The sequence below is a fragment of the Triplophysa rosa genome, linkage group LG19, assembly GCF_024868665.1.
Source record: "Triplophysa rosa linkage group LG19, Trosa_1v2, whole genome shotgun sequence".
NCBI lineage: Eukaryota > Metazoa > Chordata > Actinopteri > Cypriniformes > Nemacheilidae > Triplophysa > Triplophysa rosa.
Window position 1 is genome coordinate 1277660 of NC_079908.1, and position 19208 is coordinate 1296867.

At 37.1% G+C, this 19208-nt stretch overlaps 1 protein-coding gene across 2 annotated transcripts in view; it reads left to right on the forward strand.

The window, feature by feature from the left end:
• Positions 1-17452, forward strand: part of fstl4 (follistatin-like 4) — a 151032-nt gene extending 133580 nt beyond the window's left edge. The window contains exons 10-16 of one of the 2 annotated variants that reach the window (XM_057360496.1): positions 3833-3967; positions 7439-7465; positions 8706-8824; positions 9259-9408; positions 11060-11167; positions 13212-13321; positions 13488-17452. In XM_057360496.1, coding sequence (XP_057216479.1) covers positions 3833-3967; positions 7439-7465; positions 8706-8824; positions 9259-9408; positions 11060-11167; positions 13212-13321; positions 13488-14175 — 1337 coding nt within the window. In that variant the 3' untranslated portion in view covers positions 14176-17452. The remainder of the gene's footprint in view (positions 1-3832; positions 3968-7438; positions 7466-8705; positions 8825-9258; positions 9409-11059; positions 11168-13211; positions 13322-13487) is intronic. The other variant, XM_057360497.1, reaches the window with a different exon arrangement.
• The last annotated feature ends 1756 nt before the right edge of the window (positions 17453-19208 follow it).

The window sequence follows — 19208 nt, forward strand, 5'->3', positions numbered from 1 at the left end:
TGCTCCAGTTTTGTATAAGGCTAGAATAGAACAAAATGCACAAATAATGAGTGAATAAATGATTTGAAAATATGCAATGAAACATGATAATGATGTCAAGCTTCATTTGAATATGAAGCCATCAGCTTTCAAGGTCGGAAGTTTTCATTTGAATCAAGTCTGCAAAGGCTAGACAGAATGAGATCAAAAACAGACAGGCAAGCAGAATGCCGGAGACGAGAAGATAAAGGGGAAGTAAAAAGGGCTGCGCGCGTGTGTGTGATCTTTGCCACGGCACATGAAAGGCGTATGTGACACAGACAGTGTTCAGTCAAGGTGTTGTGTTGTGATGAAGACAGCATCAGAGGTGAGCGCTACATCTGACAACTTCACAAAGCTCACTGACACACTGAGCAGATGTCCTGACAAATCACACAACATAACTGCTCCCCAAACAACAATATCAGCTTTACCGTCAGCTCACTTCACAATCATTACATTCATCGCGCTGCTCTTTCAGAAAGCAGAAATGTAATCTGTTGGGCAATCAAATATATATTATATCATATTTTCTTAACGCCCGGTTTGACATCATGACCAGTATAAGGTACAGAACGGTTTGTAAATCATGAATGCAATGAAATGAACAAAGGGGTGTTCAATTATTGAAATAATTATTTATACCATGGTCTGTTTGAATACTGGATTCTGATTGGCTGGAAGAAAACCGTTTAATGCACAGCGAGTTCCAATCAGTTTGATCAATGTTTGAAATGAACTGACGGAAATGTCTGATCAAAAATGACACTGTAAACATCAATAACAAGCTTTAACTTGGCAAATGACTGTAAGGGATAATCCATGGCTATAGCCGTGTGTTAAAGGGATTTTAATGCACAACGTGGAGGCCAAGAACCACCTGACACTGGCCCTGGATTATCCCTTACACAACGCATTGGCAGTGCGTCATATAGGATATGTGGTAGAGAGCAGATGAAGGTGTACCCTGGCGGTCCTGGAAAAAGGACATGGAAAGTTGGGTGTCACTCACTAAACTTGTCCAGCGTGCTGGGTGTTGATGAGCTGTGAGGGAGTGCAGCTGGATGTCGTCCTCTCGCCCGTCTGCTGTCTGCGATGCTGAAGAAACCCACAGCGAATCATTCTCAAATACTTACATACACTACAGCTGTCTCAAGAACGTCCGTGTTAAATCCAGTGATGTTTTTAAATTGTTAGTATAGTATTTGGGCTTTTACAGCTAAAGTATTATTGTTCACCTCAGAAAGTCAGTACTCACTAAGAACAATACAAAATAGTAATTAACTACTGTTAGCGTGACAAACATGATGCGGTATTGAAGTGCGCATGCTCAGTGGAGGTAGCTGTATCCCTTCTAGCCAAAACCTTCACCTGCAGCGGATGTTAGACGTGATCGTTAATAGTGTCGTCAATATGGATATTTCTCTTAAACAAACGCATGGATTGGCTTCAGAAGACCTTGGTTAAGAACACAGAGCCGTGTCGAGCCGTTCTTTGATGGATGGATGCACCTTTTGCCCCCCATTGACTCCCATTCTACCGCTTTAATGACGGTTCAGTGTGTTGTTATAAGAGGAAAATCATGCGTATTATTAAAAACAAAATAAATATGGATATTAGTGCTGTTAATCGATTAAATGAATTAAACTGATTCATTTTTTGATTAAACAAAAAAACTTTGATTAATCGCACATAGCATTAATGTTTTTAAATACCCTTTTACATTCTAATCATTTGTAGAATGTAGAAACAACAGACATCTTTTTATGAATGAAAGCCAACATTCTGATATTTGTACTGCAACTGATGTCTCTATTATTTTTTAGTTATTTTCACATTAATTATAGCCATTCAACAGTATAATAGAGAGCTATCATGTTGAACAGGTAGGAAATATACAGAAATTGAATGAAGTTCTCAAACACTTTATAGTCTTTAATGCTAAATTCTATAATAAATACAGAAGAATTCTCATTAAAGCTACAAAACACATTGAATTCCTCTTTTCTGTTGTTCTTTGATGAACATGAATGACAGGAGTCACAGCAGCAGGTTTAAGAGCTGCCGCAGATCTGACGCCTCTCCCATTTTCACAACTCTTTGCATTCATTTAAGATTTGATTTAACACGTTAAAGTCTGTGCTTATGAAAATGCTAGACTTGCATAATCTTGTGTGGTTTTATTCATTCAAGCACGAAAGAGAACTTAATACTGATGCGCTGTCTGACAGATTCTGACAGAGATTCACTGACGCACCCTTTAGCCCGTGACTGAATACACCAGACTGGACCACTGTCGCGTTGCGTTTTGCCGCATCCCACAGCTAGAAGAGCTGTGGGATATATAGATCAAACAAATACAATATATAAAGATCACAGATGACACAAACCAATAACCCGGTGGGTTTTTTTTTATAAAACTGTGTATGCTATAAAAATGGAGTTTATGATCGGTAAAATAACTTCTGTTCTAAATGTGTACTACTGAAAATGTACAATAGAAATAGATAGTGAGTTACTTTTATACAGGAATACAGCTTTGGATTAGAATTTGACATTATGGGGAAAATACTTTGATCCACTTTTATCCATGCTTAAACAAAAATAATTGCCTTTGAAAGTCCATGTAAAACTCCAGCACACAATGGGTCTTCCTGTTTCTCTTGTACCTTCTCTTTCTTTGGCCATTTGCAAAAGAAACTATTTCTGAAAAACCAGACACTCAATAAATCCAAGTATTGGACTTTATAACCTGGTCCAGTATTATCTACACCACAGGGAAACCTTTTATAGGTTTTAAGATTTCCACCCAAAGCTCTGTCAATGAAAAATGTTATTGGTTATGTGTCATTTTGTTCACGTGGGAACAAACACCTTAAAGTTGATGATAGTTTTTGCTTATTTTAGAGGATTTATGTTATTGTGCTGCAGTTGCCTGTTGATTTTGCTGGAAGCCTTGTGTGTTTTCTCTGTGTTTGTGTGCGGGAAGGTTAGACACGCACATGACTGAATGTGCTAATCGTATAGACCTTTTGATCTAAAGGCTTTTGCTTCAATGTTTCACATTAGTTTTGTTGAAAGTAATTACATAAACACTGCATGTGCAGGGTTAAGAAAGATCCCATGATGCACCACATGATCTTTCAGATAATAACCAGAGACTTCAGTGATGTATTATACGTACATATGAAGTTCCAAAACGAGATAACTCCATTAAAAAAAAATCAAAAATATTGTTTTTTATTATGTTATCATGTTTTTATTGTGTAAGCTATCTGTATTTTTCGAGTTATTATGGCTTAAATCGAAACAAACCAACTGCAGTTTGATTGATATTAATTGGAATACACAATAAAAAAACATGATTTTTAATTTTTTCTTAAAACTGAGTTATCTCATTTCGGAACCAAACTCATATATATATATATATATATATACTGTATATAGATATCATTTATGTATGACACAAAAAGTCTCACAGTTCCAATACTTTCTTTCATGTTTTATACCTTTAATGGCTTTACAATTATTTCAAAATGTGTAGCAATAGTGAAGGTAATAGTTAAATTATGTAAATATAAAATATGATAAGTACAAAAAGTTCTTATTAATTCAACAGTCACATAAATATTAAATATAATAAGTACAATAAAAGAATGTGTAAATGCTTATTAATTCAATAATCAATTTAAAAAGTAATAAAAAAGCACGTGTGTTCACACTTTTGACTGGAAGTGTATAAGTGTATACATAATTATTGAAGAAAAGGAATGAAATGTTTTAGAGCCGTTTGTTGACGTGTTGTGTTTTCCAGTGAATGGCAGTGAGTTGCACATCGGTAGCGTGCGGTATGAAGACACCGGAGCTTACACCTGCATCGCAAGAAATGAAGTTGGCGTAGATGAAGACATCTCGTCTTTATTTGTGGAAGACTCGGCTCGCAAGACACGTAAGAGATTACATCAAAACTATTTCAGCACAGACTGCATTGATTTCAGACCATATAAGTGCTTCTTACTCTCTGTGTCAGAATCACTTTCACTAGGATATACTGACGAACGTGTGGTTAGTAAAGTCTTTTCCCATCTTAATCAGTCATGAATAAAATCATCTTTCACTTGGAAAGGACAGCATCTCATAATTAGTTTTAATGTGCGTACAGTGGTAGACAGTGGTGTTTTGCCATTTCTAAAAATGATAGACATGTTCTGGACTGTTACATTTACAGTGTTCAGTTATAATAAAATGAAGGTCATCCTTGGAAAATATCAGCATACGGCTGACTCCTCATCTAAGCAAAATGTTTCATCTCTTAGTATGAAGCTATGATTTCGTTTTAACATTTATGAAAGACGGGTTAGGAAAGACCCTTAAATGGAAATATGGGAGAAATTACACATTGATTCTGTAAAAGTCGAGAGTTTTTATCATTGATTTGTTTAATTTTCCCCCCTTGTCATTGCATAAATGCCGTATTAGTTTAAATACAGTTGAGTTTCATAACTTAACAAATGTACATTGATGATTGATGAGGGTTTACTCACAGGAAGTAATACTTGGACATACAGTATTTGACACAGCTGAGATCATGGCTGTGTATCTGCTACAGGTTTGAAAGGAGAACTCTCCGCAGCACAGACGGTTTTATCATATTTAATGCAGATCTCAGAGAGGTGATATACCACCGCCGGTTTATTTATAGGCTGCACTGGCCAATTAAAAGCTGAAGTGTGATTTCATATTCCAGCTCCACATATGGGGTGTTTCTTTTCCAATCACCGTAATGTCATTCCTGTGTTTGAAAGCAAGTGATTTCTGTGAATATGTTATTTTAGGGAACCGACATGAATAACAGTAAAGAAAGTCTAAAGTAACAATGTAGTAACTAGAGTAAAAATATCACTTTTCTTACAACACATTTGGACACACTGCAAAAAATCATCTTTTGAAAAATTGTAGAAACTGACAATTAAATAGTGACTCAACAAACAGCTAAACAGCCAAAGCAAAAATATGCATTGTGGTATAATAACTTCAGGTCTGAAGTTCAAATGAAATAGATATTTATATTCACCTAACATAATAAATTGTGCTCAGCCAGTCTATCAGCCAGTCTATAAGCAGAAGTGAAAAATCTATGTTGGCCAAACAAGCCTTGCAGCCTTTACGCATGCGCCGGAGAAAAAACGTAGGTTAGTCAGTGGATTCAAATGCTTTTGCGCGGGAGAACGAGTCGATGCTGGAGGGCGACATCATTTCCAAGTTATGGTGAGTATTTAACTCTATATTTATTAAGTAATGTAAGTTCAACCGAGTGTAGATTTAATGATTTTTACACAAAAACAAAAAACATGGCTTACACCACTGAGCCTGTATTCATGTTTGCATTTTATGTTACGCACCATTTTTAGGTCCGAACTCAAGAGGCATCAAAAAGGGAACTCAACGACTTTCACAGTGAGTATTTCTTAAGTATTTATTGTATATGTGTGTGATACTGATAGTAATTTGCGTGGAGTTAACAAACGCCGCCATAAAACCATGTGACACAGTATAATGCATGCTGCATAAATCTTTTGTGTTAATATCGGGAAATTTATATAATCCTAATTTCACGAGTTTCGCCTGGCAGATAATAAAGTGGGACGGTAGTATCATCCCGTGCAAATGCGTCACATGAAATACAGATGTGGGGAGGTCATTTCTAAATCACAGGAGGTCTCCAGATAATACTAATCCCGTGCGAAAACTGGGAATGGTGCTAATGTGTATCCTAACATTACGTCTCGAACCAAATTCACAGAAGGCTCCAACTAAGTTTACTCCGCAAACTACTATCCAATCATAGCAGTGGGCGTTTACTTCAAGTCTTCATGGAGAAACGTCCATTCAAACCTATCGTTTGTCGAGCTGGCCTTAAAACCCTGGTAGAAAATAGCCTATTACTTATTGATTTTGATGTTTTTGAATGTAAAAACCACGCGAACGTCATAAGTAGACCTCATACAACAGTATAAAACAATAAACAAGCCCAGTTCATCACACCTTTAAATATATAATTGAGCAAAACCTATTCAAGAAGCTTATTTTACTTTTATCGTTTTGATTATGATAAAAGTGGGAACTATTCTTACCTGGTGAGAATAGTGAAGATGTTCTGTTTTATTCATTTGTGTAGACTCAGTATTGATACTGCTATTTTATACTTTTAACAGAGCACGCAGACATTGGAGCATCACACAAGTTCAATGAAAAAGAGATTTCTGGAAATGTGAGCATTGCTGGAGCTAGATCCACTGGAAAACCTGGAAGACTTTATAAGTGCATTTATTGTTGGCTTGCTGTCCATACTGAACATGTAGTACAGGGAGAGAAGTGACATCTAAAGTCACCCAACAGCAATGTGAAAGACTGCAGCATGACAAGGCGCATGAAAACTGTGATTGAAAATAAGGGTTATACCATAAATCATTCATTTTTTAACTTAAATACATGTACAAACCCCAGTATTGTGTTGTTTAAAATTAATATTAGCTTGTGTATAATGCTGTGTTTGATGTCTCACAACTTTTTTCCATTTTTTTAACTGTTTTCACATTTTGATGTATATGATTTACCTAAAAGGTTATACTGTGTACAAAACATGAATGTATTTATGATTTGTATTTTCGAAATATTGTTGTATATTTAAATTATGTTTTAATAAAATGTGACATAGTGTTTAGTGCACTGATTTAATATGTTTTTCTTTTAGGAAAATGGAAAATAAACAATTTAGTAAGGTTGCTTTAACAAATAATTTTACCAATATATATTTTTAGACTAGGTAAAACAAAAAAAGAGTGCTACTAAAATTTAAAATACGTAATTGGGCCAATTACTTGGTTTGTTTATTTCCATTGGCTCAACATATTATGTCTCATTGAGCCAATGTTAACAGACTATTGACACAATTTGTAAAATTCAATTGGGAGAATTAGATATTTTCAATCTTACCATTCAAAATGTTGAGTTGGGGAGGTCTGAAATATTTTACAGTGCATAACGCATTTTAAAATAGTACAATACAACCAAACCCTAAAATATAAAAGGAATAGTTTCATAAAGCCAAATCAGACATAGAAAACATATTTGGATCATTTCATAAATTTTGCATAATGAAACTTGAGGGTATGAAAATAGCTTGTCCTGTCCTGTCTACTCAACGTTTTTATCAGACAGCCCTTGTGTGCCATTATCTGTGTTAAACAAGCACACACACACACACACACAGATGAATAGAAAACAAGTCCGATAGGAAGAGAATGGGGCCTTTTCATTGTTAACATATTGAAAATATGTGAAATTGTGATGTTTCTTATTTCAGTGTTGTTTTGTTCTCTTCCCTAACACTTTGTCATATTTCACGCTGTCGATCCAGTGGCCAACATTCTCTGGCGAGAGGAAGGTAAAGATTTTATGTTCGGATATCTATGAGGTTTGATGCTATTATCTGATTATCTAATGATGATATTTTTCAAGCACAACAAACACTGGACGTGGCAAATATATATATACAGTATATATATATATATATATGTTGGAAAATATAATGCAATACATTAAATAACGCATTTCCAGATATTGCAACCAAGTGCTTGTTTTATCGTTTATGAAAAGCGGCAATTCCTTATGAATTATTCAATATATTTTAATGTAGTAACAATGTATTATTCTATATATTTTCAAATATATATTAAATGATTTAATACATTAATAGTTATTATATGGGTAAAATATTATATAGAAAAATATTTGTGAAAGAAACATCTATTCCACAACTACTAAAATGTCTTTTACCATTATTGGTAAAGAAATAAGAAGCTACACACTGCATCAGTAGACTTAAAACAAGTTGAACTTTTTTACTGCACTAGTTATCCTTTTGAGACGGTGTAATTATTATTAGTTGTGAATTTCAAACTGATGTCTTTTAAAATTGCTGTTACCACCATTTCATAACAGCAACGGGATTTTACTTACACTGCTCACCCTGGCCCACAATATGAAGACAAGGAATGAGATGTGATGTCTTTGGAAGTTGAAAGAAGAGAACATGTAGACTTTGAATCCTTTGTTTATATTTATATGAACTTAAAAACCTCTCATCAGATTCTCCAGGGACAAAAATATCGGATCTTTGCTTTTGCAACCATCATTTGAACACTTTTCTTTTTCGAAACCCTTGAGTCATCTTACACGGTAATGTTTTTCAGTCAAGTTTCTGAAGACGTAGAAAACAACTTTCATTCAATGCACATCTTAGCAAGTCAATCCTTGAATCCTCCAACACTGAGAGCTGATGAGAGTTACATACTGTAGTATACCTGCGTCTTTGTGTTTTTACACCCGCCCCGCTCTCTGACAACATGACAACAGTGTGCCGCCAGTCCCTGCCAGCATGAGCGGCGTTTCTCTAATGAGCAGCTGTTGTTTGCTGCCAGGTGACAGACCTGCGAATGCACTTTTTGGAGTCATTTCAGACTGTAAAGCAGCAGCGGGATTTTAAGAGTCTCTGCTGTCTAACCGTGTGACAGTTTGATCATTCGAGACCCAGCTGAGCCACGTTTTGCTGTTGTTTTCTTGCATGCATGTAATGGAGGCTGCGATTAAGCCGTCGATGTGAATGTGTGTGTGTCGTGCTATAGGGCTCAGTGTGGGGAACATGTTCTACGTGTTCTCCAATGAAGGCATCACCATACTGCAGCCTGGAAACTGTGAGATTCGCAGACACATCAAGCGCTCAGAGAGGATTCTGGGTAGTCATGTAAGTCAGAGCAAAACTCCATGATTCTGCACTACACAGAACATTCATACAGTATTTGAACTCAAATTCAAAATCTGGAAAATTACATTTCCATCAAGAAATGAATGTCTTGTAAAGCTGCAATCCGTAACGTTTGCCTCTCTACCGCCATCTCTGTTTGAAACGTAAAAATGCAGCTTAATTATGTACTTGTGTTAAATTTACATGTGTTAAAAACAATTTGATCAGACCCAACAGCTTAACTTATAAATCATTATTTCATGTAAATCAAGGTAAGTCTCGAAAACGGATTTTTTTTAACCAAAAAAGTTATTGCGACTTCACGTCAAAAAAGATGACATTTTTTTAAACACTTTAGTCATTGTGAGATTATTTTATGACAATGAAGTACATTATGTGCTGTGTAACATTTGTTGTCTGTGTTTTCCCCGCAGGAGGAGCTGTGTCCCACAAGCACAAGTGATTCTCAACAGGAGTGTGTTTGGGCATCAGCGGTCATTGTTAGAGACAAATATGTGTATGTGTCCCAACCGCTTCACAACAGACTGCTAATCGTTGACACACAGACACAGAAAGTCATACAGGTGGGCACATTTGTCATTCCTCAGCGAGCTCAAATGACTTTTGTTTGAGAATTTTGTTCATGGCCAGAGTCTTGGCTCTATGTATACTTAAACACGACCCAGTAATGATGTTCAGAGAACATGTTTTCATGTTTCTCCTAAAATGCCATTGAAGAAATAGACACAGATTTGTCAACTGTTGACCCACAGGAACTGTACAGGACACATTTCCCAAAAGCATCGTAAGCCTAAATATGATCATTAAAACAATCGTACCAAAGACTTTCAAGTGCAAGAAGACCTGTGGGACAACTTGAAAAAAAACATTTGACATTAAAGGCAAAAAAAATCGAATCAATAATATAAAAGAATAAAGAATAATGCACAAGAATAAAATAATTTTAAGAATAAAAGAACAATGCACAATAAATCGGTTGGTAAATCAATAAATAAGGTAGATCTAGAGTGATTTGGGTCAATAGTCTTGCTTCTGCTCTACGTGTTGTTGCAGAAAACTGAACGAGGATTCAATAGGATGATAATAACACGTGAACTCAACATGCAAATGCAGAATGTTAATAAAGCAGTGATTATTTGCCATATTAGGCACTTGATAACCACAAAAAATGTAATGAAATGAGAATGGACCTGAGGTATAAAAAGTCCTTGTGTAAATCTCTGATTTACAGGCTTACTTTGTGAAAATCTTAATTTGCTCCCATTCTTCTGCAAATGAAGTGCTAAATGATGCTGTAGAAGAACCACGAACCAGCTTTCTGTTTCACAAAAGATTATTGGCAGTGAAAACAGACTATATTTTTCCTTCAGATTATAAAAATAAACAAAAAAATCGTATCTTCATTTTTAGAGCGGGGTTTGTGTGTTCTCTATCATTTGTTCTTGCTATCACAATCAAAAGTAAAAGCAGCAGAAGTAAATCACCTACTTCTGCATTACACCTTTGATGTCGAGCTTCTTTTGTTGTTATATGGAAGGCAGACAATATATAGGATGAGAAGATGAATGCAGACGGGGAGAACATAAGGCCGGAGGGCAGTGAATATGTATTTGTGTGTGTCACAGCAGGATTATGGGTTATAGTGTATATCACAGGTGCTCAGTGAATCAAACTACAGATGCATACTAAGCCTGATTTCACTAATGACTGATCACAGACAAACATTAAGAAACCGCCTCAGTTTGCCTTAAATCATCTTCATAAATCGACGCATTAAAGTTGTGAAAAATCTGACGTATTGCATCATAATTTATGATTTAACTGATAAGGGCATTAACTTTCCCAGACATGGGTTAAGCCTAGTCCCCAAACCAAGTTAAATGTGAGAGGCGTCTTGATCGCAAACAACTTGCACTGACATATCTTCAAATATATCAGTACGGTTGTTCCGTCTCAAGATGCTCTCCAGGAATATTTTTTGTAAAGTATGTTTTTAAAAACGACTCCTAATTTAACCAAGGCCCAGTCCTGGTTTGAGGTGACCCCTGTCTGGGAAACCGATCCGCCCCTGTGAGCTGTTTATAGCCCTAATACAAATGTGTGCTGATGTTACATTTACAATTTATTTGTTGAAAAAAATGTTTTAAACAAGTGCATTTACTTGTAATAGCAGTAACAGAAATGAACATGTTCTCTTTTGTGTTTGAATGAGAGGCTGTGGAAACAGAGCCCGTGCCTGTCAAACTCTTCTATGATAAATCTCATGATCAGCTGTGGGTCTTAAGCTGGGGAGATCTGCTGAAATCAACTTCCACTTTACAGGTAAGTACAAGCACAGAATCTCCTGCCGCGTCACATAAAACTGTTTCACATTAATGCTACAAATGCAGTAAAAAATAAAAGAATGATCATTATGTATGTGCAGTGCTGAGCTAATGTCATTAAAATAACGTTACAAAAACCTTGACGTTGGGTATAAAAAGGGTCTATAGAACAGGCTTACAATCATTTCTCATGCAGAATTCACATTCAGGTGTTTGTGAGATGTACAAGCTCTCAAACAATTAGAAATCTCACACAGTCATCTGCTTTCACTTCTCATTATGTTATCAGCCCTGTTTTTCAGCATCTCTCAGAGTTCGTGAAGGGTTGTTTATCGCTCCGTATTTTTGAACGTGAGGTGTAAACGTGATGGTCTTTGCTGCACAAATACATTTCTGCACCGATCGCAGGGTGTTTAACTGGATCGGCACTCATTCATTTCATTTCACCGTCAGTGTCGACTGTCCAGAGCTGTTGGGCGACTCCTCCCATTTTAAGTTCCCTGTACCGTTTCCATCGGTCCTCATGGCAATTCACAACTGAGAAACACACAGCCTCAAGCGCAGCATGAAAAGGCTTTTTATTTTACAAACAAGTGATAATTCAGGCCGGTGTGTAGAATTCATGTTTTATTAAAGAGTGGGGAAGTCCCCAGGTGCGTAACAGCACAGAATAATGAATGTTTCGCTATGAATCACTTCAGATGGAAGTTGCGGGGCATATAGATTCACAGCACAAATAAAGCTTGATAATATTCTAATCGGTTCCAATGCAAGCCATTGACCCGGGCATGAGCAATTTGTCAGGACCAGAGGCAGTACTCAGCTCGAGTGGCAGAATATCAAAGGCATTTTTAAACGGCTCAATATTCCTCCTCAAACATCTGAACGTGTCTGTCACTTCATTAGATTAAACAAATGAGAGGCAAACGGAGAAACTCATTGTCTTGGCTGTGCTCCTGTGGTCTTCACTGAGAGGAAATCACACCTTTTTCATTTGCATTCATAATCACTGCTCACTTTTAATAAGTCATACCTGTTTCCCGCACTGAAATAAAAACTGGCAGGTCCTAAAACATCGAAGTCAACGGCAAGTAACAAAAAAGTTGATTATATCGCTACGGTGTACAGTCTACCCTTTCCATCGATTTCTTTTCAAATTAGTGTGTAATATTATATTTATAAAAAAATGTAAAGGCTATAGACATGATTCTGAACTGTATTAAATAAGAATCATTTTATGCCCAATTTCACAGACACGGCTTAGCTTCAGCCAGAACTATGCCTTAGTTGAATTAAGATATTTATGTCGCTTTTATAAAAATGCCTTGGAAGAACGCATTACTGGTGAGCATCTTGAGACAAAACAATTGCACTGATATATTTTAAGATATTTCTGGGCAAGTTATAATCAGTTAAGACAGGTCACACATTCATTTTAGTCTAGGACTAGCCTTAAGCCTTGTCTGTGAAACCGGACCTTAGTGAATTCTATCCTCCAAACGTTATAAAATCATTTTACTTTGCTAAGACATGTTGGGTGAATAATAATCCTGTGAAATGACCTGTGGATTTTGTCCTGGGCAGAAAAGCTGTGCTACATTTAAAACTCAATACTTTAGCGAGTGTGATATGTGATGTGTCCAGCACATTAACAGTAACAGTCAGCATGTAAAACATTAGAGACCTGATTAAGTGTTTGTCATAAGGGTTACCGGGCAGCGTCACACCGGGGACTGAAAACAAACTCTCATCCCCAAAGCAATGAGATGAGATAAATCACACCAGTGCTGGGTTTCTATGTACAGTCACCCTGAAAAGTATTTGGGTATTTGTGGTTGGCAGGCATTAGTGACACGGGTAGTTGAATTAACCTGCGTTTACTCTGCTACACCACTGACAGTTGCTCGAACGTCACTGAAAAAAGTTGGTTTTGAAATGCTTGCCTCACGGCTCTCAAATGCACTTCTGTTCAGGTCACATTTAGAAAAGAGTTTGTTTCTATAAGGTTGTAACGTTGTTTTAATTTTGAAATATGTTTCGAGGTGATCTCTTCTGCAAGCTTGGGAGATCAGCATCGAGTCATCCGTACTCCGTTTGAAAGAGTGGAAGACTTCTACATCCCACCCACCAACCTCATAATCACTCACGTGAGGTAGGAAACGATCCTGGCTGCTCAGCGCGCACATGACCTCTGTCAGCTTTTCAACATAATTCTTCCGAAAAGGGGAGCTTAGCAAATTACAGTTATAATTAAAAGTGAAGCACTTGAATAAATCTCCGACAGTACATTAACCTGTCTTTGACTATTGTTATCTCAGGTTTGGCTTTGTCTACTTGAAATCAGAGGCAGCGGTGCATAAAATCGACCTTGAGACCTTCAATCTAGTCAAGACCATTAGTCTTCAGAACTACAGCTGTGTCCCGGCCAGCATGGCCTACACTCATCTGAGCGGTTACTATTTCATCGAGTGCCAAGGCCCGAACCTGCAGCTTCTCGTCGACAGCGTAACTGATGCGATCATCGGACCCAATCCCACCATCACCGGCCAACCGTTCGTATCTCCGGACGGCCGCTTCGTCGTCTCCGCGGATAAGCGACGTGGGAAGCTTCAAGTTCAGATTGTCTCCTTCCAAGGTGAACTTCAACTCAGTCACGAACTGGACGTCTCCGTTGCAATCTCACACTTGGAGTTTCAACCGTCCTTCACAGAATTCAACCAGTATGTGGTCGTGACCTCCTCGGCCAAGGGCTCAGAAGTGGTTTTCTCGGACCTGTCGACAGGAAAAAGTCAAGTTCTCAAGAACATTAAAGAGCCAATTCCATCCCCTAGCTGGATTTGGGGAGACACCAATAGGCTTGTGGTCTCCAGTGGGGTGTTTGGACGGTACTTGGTCACGTCGTCGGCCGAATCCCTGTTTGTTCTGGACGGCAAACAAAGTCGTTCTCACTGTGAGGTGTCAGACATCAAGACAGGGAACACAGTGGTTTGGGTGGGTGAGGTATGAGTCGGGCACCGCTGGGCGGTCCTGCGAGGGATTGCGCCGGCCACCGAGCCGAAACCTTTAAGGGATGAGAATGGACTCAACACTAGTAGTGAGTAAAGTTAACACACATGCGGGTTTCTAGATGAGTAAACACACACATGCACATACATGCAACGATACAAAAACAACAAGGAAAGCTTCAGTGCAACAGTGAGCTAAATAAACAAATGACAGATGTAGCTGTTTGGCACTTTCCTGTTAGCAGAAATAGATTTAGTACGCAACAGAAAGGCTAGGTGAGGACCGAACTATGCACAATGCTTTTTCGATATCTTCTTTTCTTAATGTGATCACTTTGTGCTGCAAGAAATGTGTCCATTAATGTCACATGATCAATGTTTTCTGTAAATAATTGTGTTGTTCGCTTCATCCGTGTGTTTTCTGACCACGCATTTCAACGGCTGTACACATCTGTCAAAGAGAGAAGCCTATTTTACAGGGATTCCTACGACACGTTGTAATAAAAATATGACCATAACATTTGTGTTTCTTTCTTCATACACAGTACACTGTGTTCCTTGTGTCTCTGGGTCAGTGTCTGCGTTTACTCAGCTTTACAAATCGGACATTCATATTATTATGAAAAAGTCTCCAGCGTTGCAATAAAACCTGAAATTTCTAGCATTCAAGAGACAGTCAACGAACCCCCTGAGAAAAAATGACTTCAACTAAATTATTTTGTTGGGAAAACAGAACATGCAGAAACACAGAAAGGTGTGTGTGTTGGTTTAGGGGTAGAAAATAACATCAGCTCAGTCAACAAGTTGAAGAAAAGTCCCTGTCATGTTTGTGTGGATGTGTGCGTGCGTGTGTGTATATGCACAAAATCTTTCTGTCCGTACACAAATCTACAACTCTTCAGAGCAACATTTGCTTTCGTCACAATATTTCTACACTTCTAGTCACATCAGAACAGGAGGAAACCATGATAGTAGATGTAGATTAAGAAGTAGAAGTAATTACACTGTGCTGACTTTTTTGTGATTTTTGAATAAGACAACATTAAGAATGTAAAGGTGTTGCAAATATTAAATTTGACCAATAAGAAATCTCCCTTTTCGAAACAAAATGACATCACTGGCGTGCTGTTCGGGGGTGCGTTTCCCAAACGTCAACTCGCTGCTTAACCACCATAATAAAATGCATTGTGGGAGAAACCAGCTAGTCACATCTAGTCTAAACATCTCTTTTTATTTTTTTTTATTATCTCTTATGATACTCCGGAATTTCTGCGGTGTAGAGAACGTTTTTTTAAAAAAGAGCTTTTCATTTTTTAACAAAACTAAAAAACGTAGAATAGAATTTGTTGAATGATGGAAACAGAATGCACTGCATGTTGCTTGTTTGTTTTCTTGTTTTTGTTTTTTGGCTGAAGAGCATGATGTGTGTAAGTCTAACCACACCTCGAGAGCTGTAGCGAATCACTAGACTTACTAGCGATGCTGTGTTGAATCTTTGAATCATGCTGTCAGCGACTGAACGCTAACAATGCTTTCGGGAAATGCACCCCAGGACAGTTGGATTATCATCATCACCTCTGATGGCCAGACCTAAATAAACATAGGGACACAGATACATTTAGAGTTCTGACTTCATACACTTACAACTAATGAAATCTGGTTAGGCAACAATCATTAAATGAACGTGGTTCAAATGTATTTCACTTTTAGTTGTGTAACCAGAGTTACATATATTACAATCATTTTAATGTTCTTGTAAGAACATATACAGTAAGAACCATGTGAATATTGTGTGCTCTGTATTGTAAAAAACTGTCTTGAAAAGACTAGAAACGATTCACTTGATTTCTGGTTGAAATCAAACAATAATGCATTCAATATTTCGCTTGTTTTCAACAATGCCGATTTCTCTCAAGCTAGAAAAAGCCAGTTGCAGACTTGTATTACTGTAAAACATCATTTATTCTTTTACAGATATTACAATTTTATATGCACACGTGTTTGGTATTTTGTAATGGTTCTTTGAACACTAAAATGCCAGCCTGATGTTTGAAATGAACGACTATTGAGTCACATCCATTAGTCTTTATTGCTGTTTCGCATCCTCACACTTTCAACCTTTTCTTGTCCTGGTGTACCTTTGGATTTCCATGTGTGTGTGGTGCTGTTATAAACCTTTTTAACACACGTCAGTTTCTGTGTGTCTCACTCAACATCACTTTCACTCAGAACTACTACAAAACTTAAACCTTTTGAGGCACATAGTGAAGTTTTGTGCGTTTGCAGTTTTGCCCAATAAATAGGTGGAGAACCAAAGCATTTATTTGATCTTTTTTGTTGGTTTATATTTTTAGTCAGCAGACAAGTAATTGGCAAATGAACAAAATATACGTCTACTTATTACAGGGTAGGTGAATAAATTGATTGAATATTTATCTTTAAATGAAAAGTTACCTGTAACATCTGTCCTGTTTTTTTAATGTCACAAAACATGCGTGGCTGGCTGTAGCATACGATGTCAAAAAAGAATCTGACATATTCACACATACCTGTATGTCGGCTTTTATTGCAAAATTCTGTTGTGAGTGTGTGTGTTTAGGTTTATATCACGCATAGTAAATAGCGAATTGTGGATTAATAGTAAATTACACTAACATTTTTCTCAACCTTTCATTAATGACAAAATGCCAAGGACCTTGAGGACAAATTACTTATTTATAGTGATTTTGTTTTCAATAAACCTTTAAAAATGTCTTAGGTGTCTTTGTGCTGGTTATCTCTATGCAACACATTTTTCATTGTCTCGGCAATAATTGTTGAAATGTTGATGTTTTGCTTGTAACGACAGTAATCACTCTTCTGGTTTGTTTGTTTGTTAGTTTTGTATGATTTAGTATACTGGTTTATTGTCCTTACAGTGTAACTGACCACGTCAGTTCTTGTCTAGTTTTTAGCTTGTTTTGTGGTCGAGGAAGTTCATTTTTTTCCTGGTGTCTGTTTTATTAACTTGCTTTTGTTTTATTACATAAAAAATTGTAAAATTTTGCACTTTTTGAAAAGACAATGACTTAATTTAAAAACATAATGGAATGTAAAAAAGATGGAAATGTCATGATTTCATGTAAATAAATATCTGTATCATGTAACAAGTATTGAAAAGAAATTCCTGAAGTCAAAGTCATGCCACAATGATTTATTAGCATTGGCTGTAAATATTTATTTATTGTATAATGTAATATAGTGTTGCCTGGAATATATATTTCTTCCAGTTTTACAATAAATATGAGACCAGAGTTCAGAGCATGTGGCTCGTTTGTTGAAAATGTAATTAGAAATGCCAATCCACAATTCTGAGTTCTTGTTCTGATTTTACACAACAACATTATGAGAACATTGAATTAGATTTATCTGACAGATTGAACTTGCTTTTATGTAATGCAAAATCATAATTTAAAAAAAAAAAATCTGAATTTAAAATATCTAATGTTACAAGTAAAATAATTAGCTTTTGTTTTATCCTGTGAACTACTGACAACATTTTGTCCAAATTCCGAATGAAAACATTGTTTTTATATTTGCTGAAAATTGAAACAGGACAAACTGGTCAAAATAACAAAAAAAGATGCAATATTTGCAAGTTCGTATTTATGTTTAAACAAATTACATTGAAAAATGAAGGTATGGTGGAAGAAGCCTGATTTTTTTCAAACCTTTCATGCATCTTTGCATTCTCAGATTTTTTTCACGTACCTGAGGTTATACATTCTGCAACAGGGAGTAAAACCAGGCAAGAAAGCGGATCCACGTGCGGTATAAGATTTTATTAATTGTAAACAAAGTGACAAAATAACCAAAGAGCCAAGAAACACGAAAATCAACTGAACACAAAAACCATCAGACCAAAATCTCTACCAATGAGACACCAGACAAAGGAAACACAAGGGCTTAAATGCACAGGGTAACGAGAGGGCTAACAAGACACACTTGAAACAGATCATGACACAGAACCAATGAACAAAAGAACTACAACAGGAACAAGAAACAGGAAGTAACAAAAGTCCATAAAATGAAGGGGAAACACTTACAAGGAGGAATTATGGCACATTCAACCCAACCCTTAAAGACCCGGGAACCGGAAGTTGCGATCATTTTTACTTCCGTATTCTGACACATTTCCTTATGAAAAGGAATTTCTAAGGAGAAAATTATTGGGCGTGGCTTGCGTTTTTCACTGCGAATTGATTGGATGTGTAAAAACAGCTGTTGCATTGATTTTGAAATGGAACTGGCAGCAGGGAGGAGTTAACGAATGCTCCGCACAAGCCGTCTAATTTACGTCATTTCAGGGTGGAAGTGCATTTTCAGATGTTAACTGAAGATTATGAGGGTACATGAATTTTAAAAAGAAAATGACCCACAATGATAAGCTATTTACTAACGCTGCAATAGTTCATGAAACAGTAAGAATTGTCTCTTTTTTTCACTGGGACTTATATAAAAACGTTTTATTATTAACTCAAAGAAATTTGGTTATTTTTTATTAAAACTGTAATGTCTGATTTATTCCGAGGTACACTGGTTAACACACCAGAATTTATGATTAAAATCTGTCACGAATGAGAAGCACTCGGATTCAATAGCGGGGTAACAAGGCTTTAATGGCAAAAGACACACAGTAGTGCACTGAGAAAGTTCAATAGGGAGACAGTGAAGACAGTCCGACCGTCCATCTGACTACAAGGCCAACTGGAGAACCCAGTATACGGCAGCGTCAGCAGTGGTGTGAGCGGGGTGGCGGCAGAGGTGACGTGTAAACCGGCAGCAGAGATGAGGTCGAGAGACGGCAGACAGTCCCGGTGAAGGCGGCGAGAGCGGAGCGAGCAGCAACCACCTCTCTGGTGGGACAGGCAGTCCGTGGCCAGCAGCAGAGATGAGGTCGACTACGAGTGGTGCTGTGGTGGAAGCAGTCCTCAGGGGTTAGGGGTGACACGAACAAAACAAGACAGTAATCCACAAGGAAACGTAATCCAACAG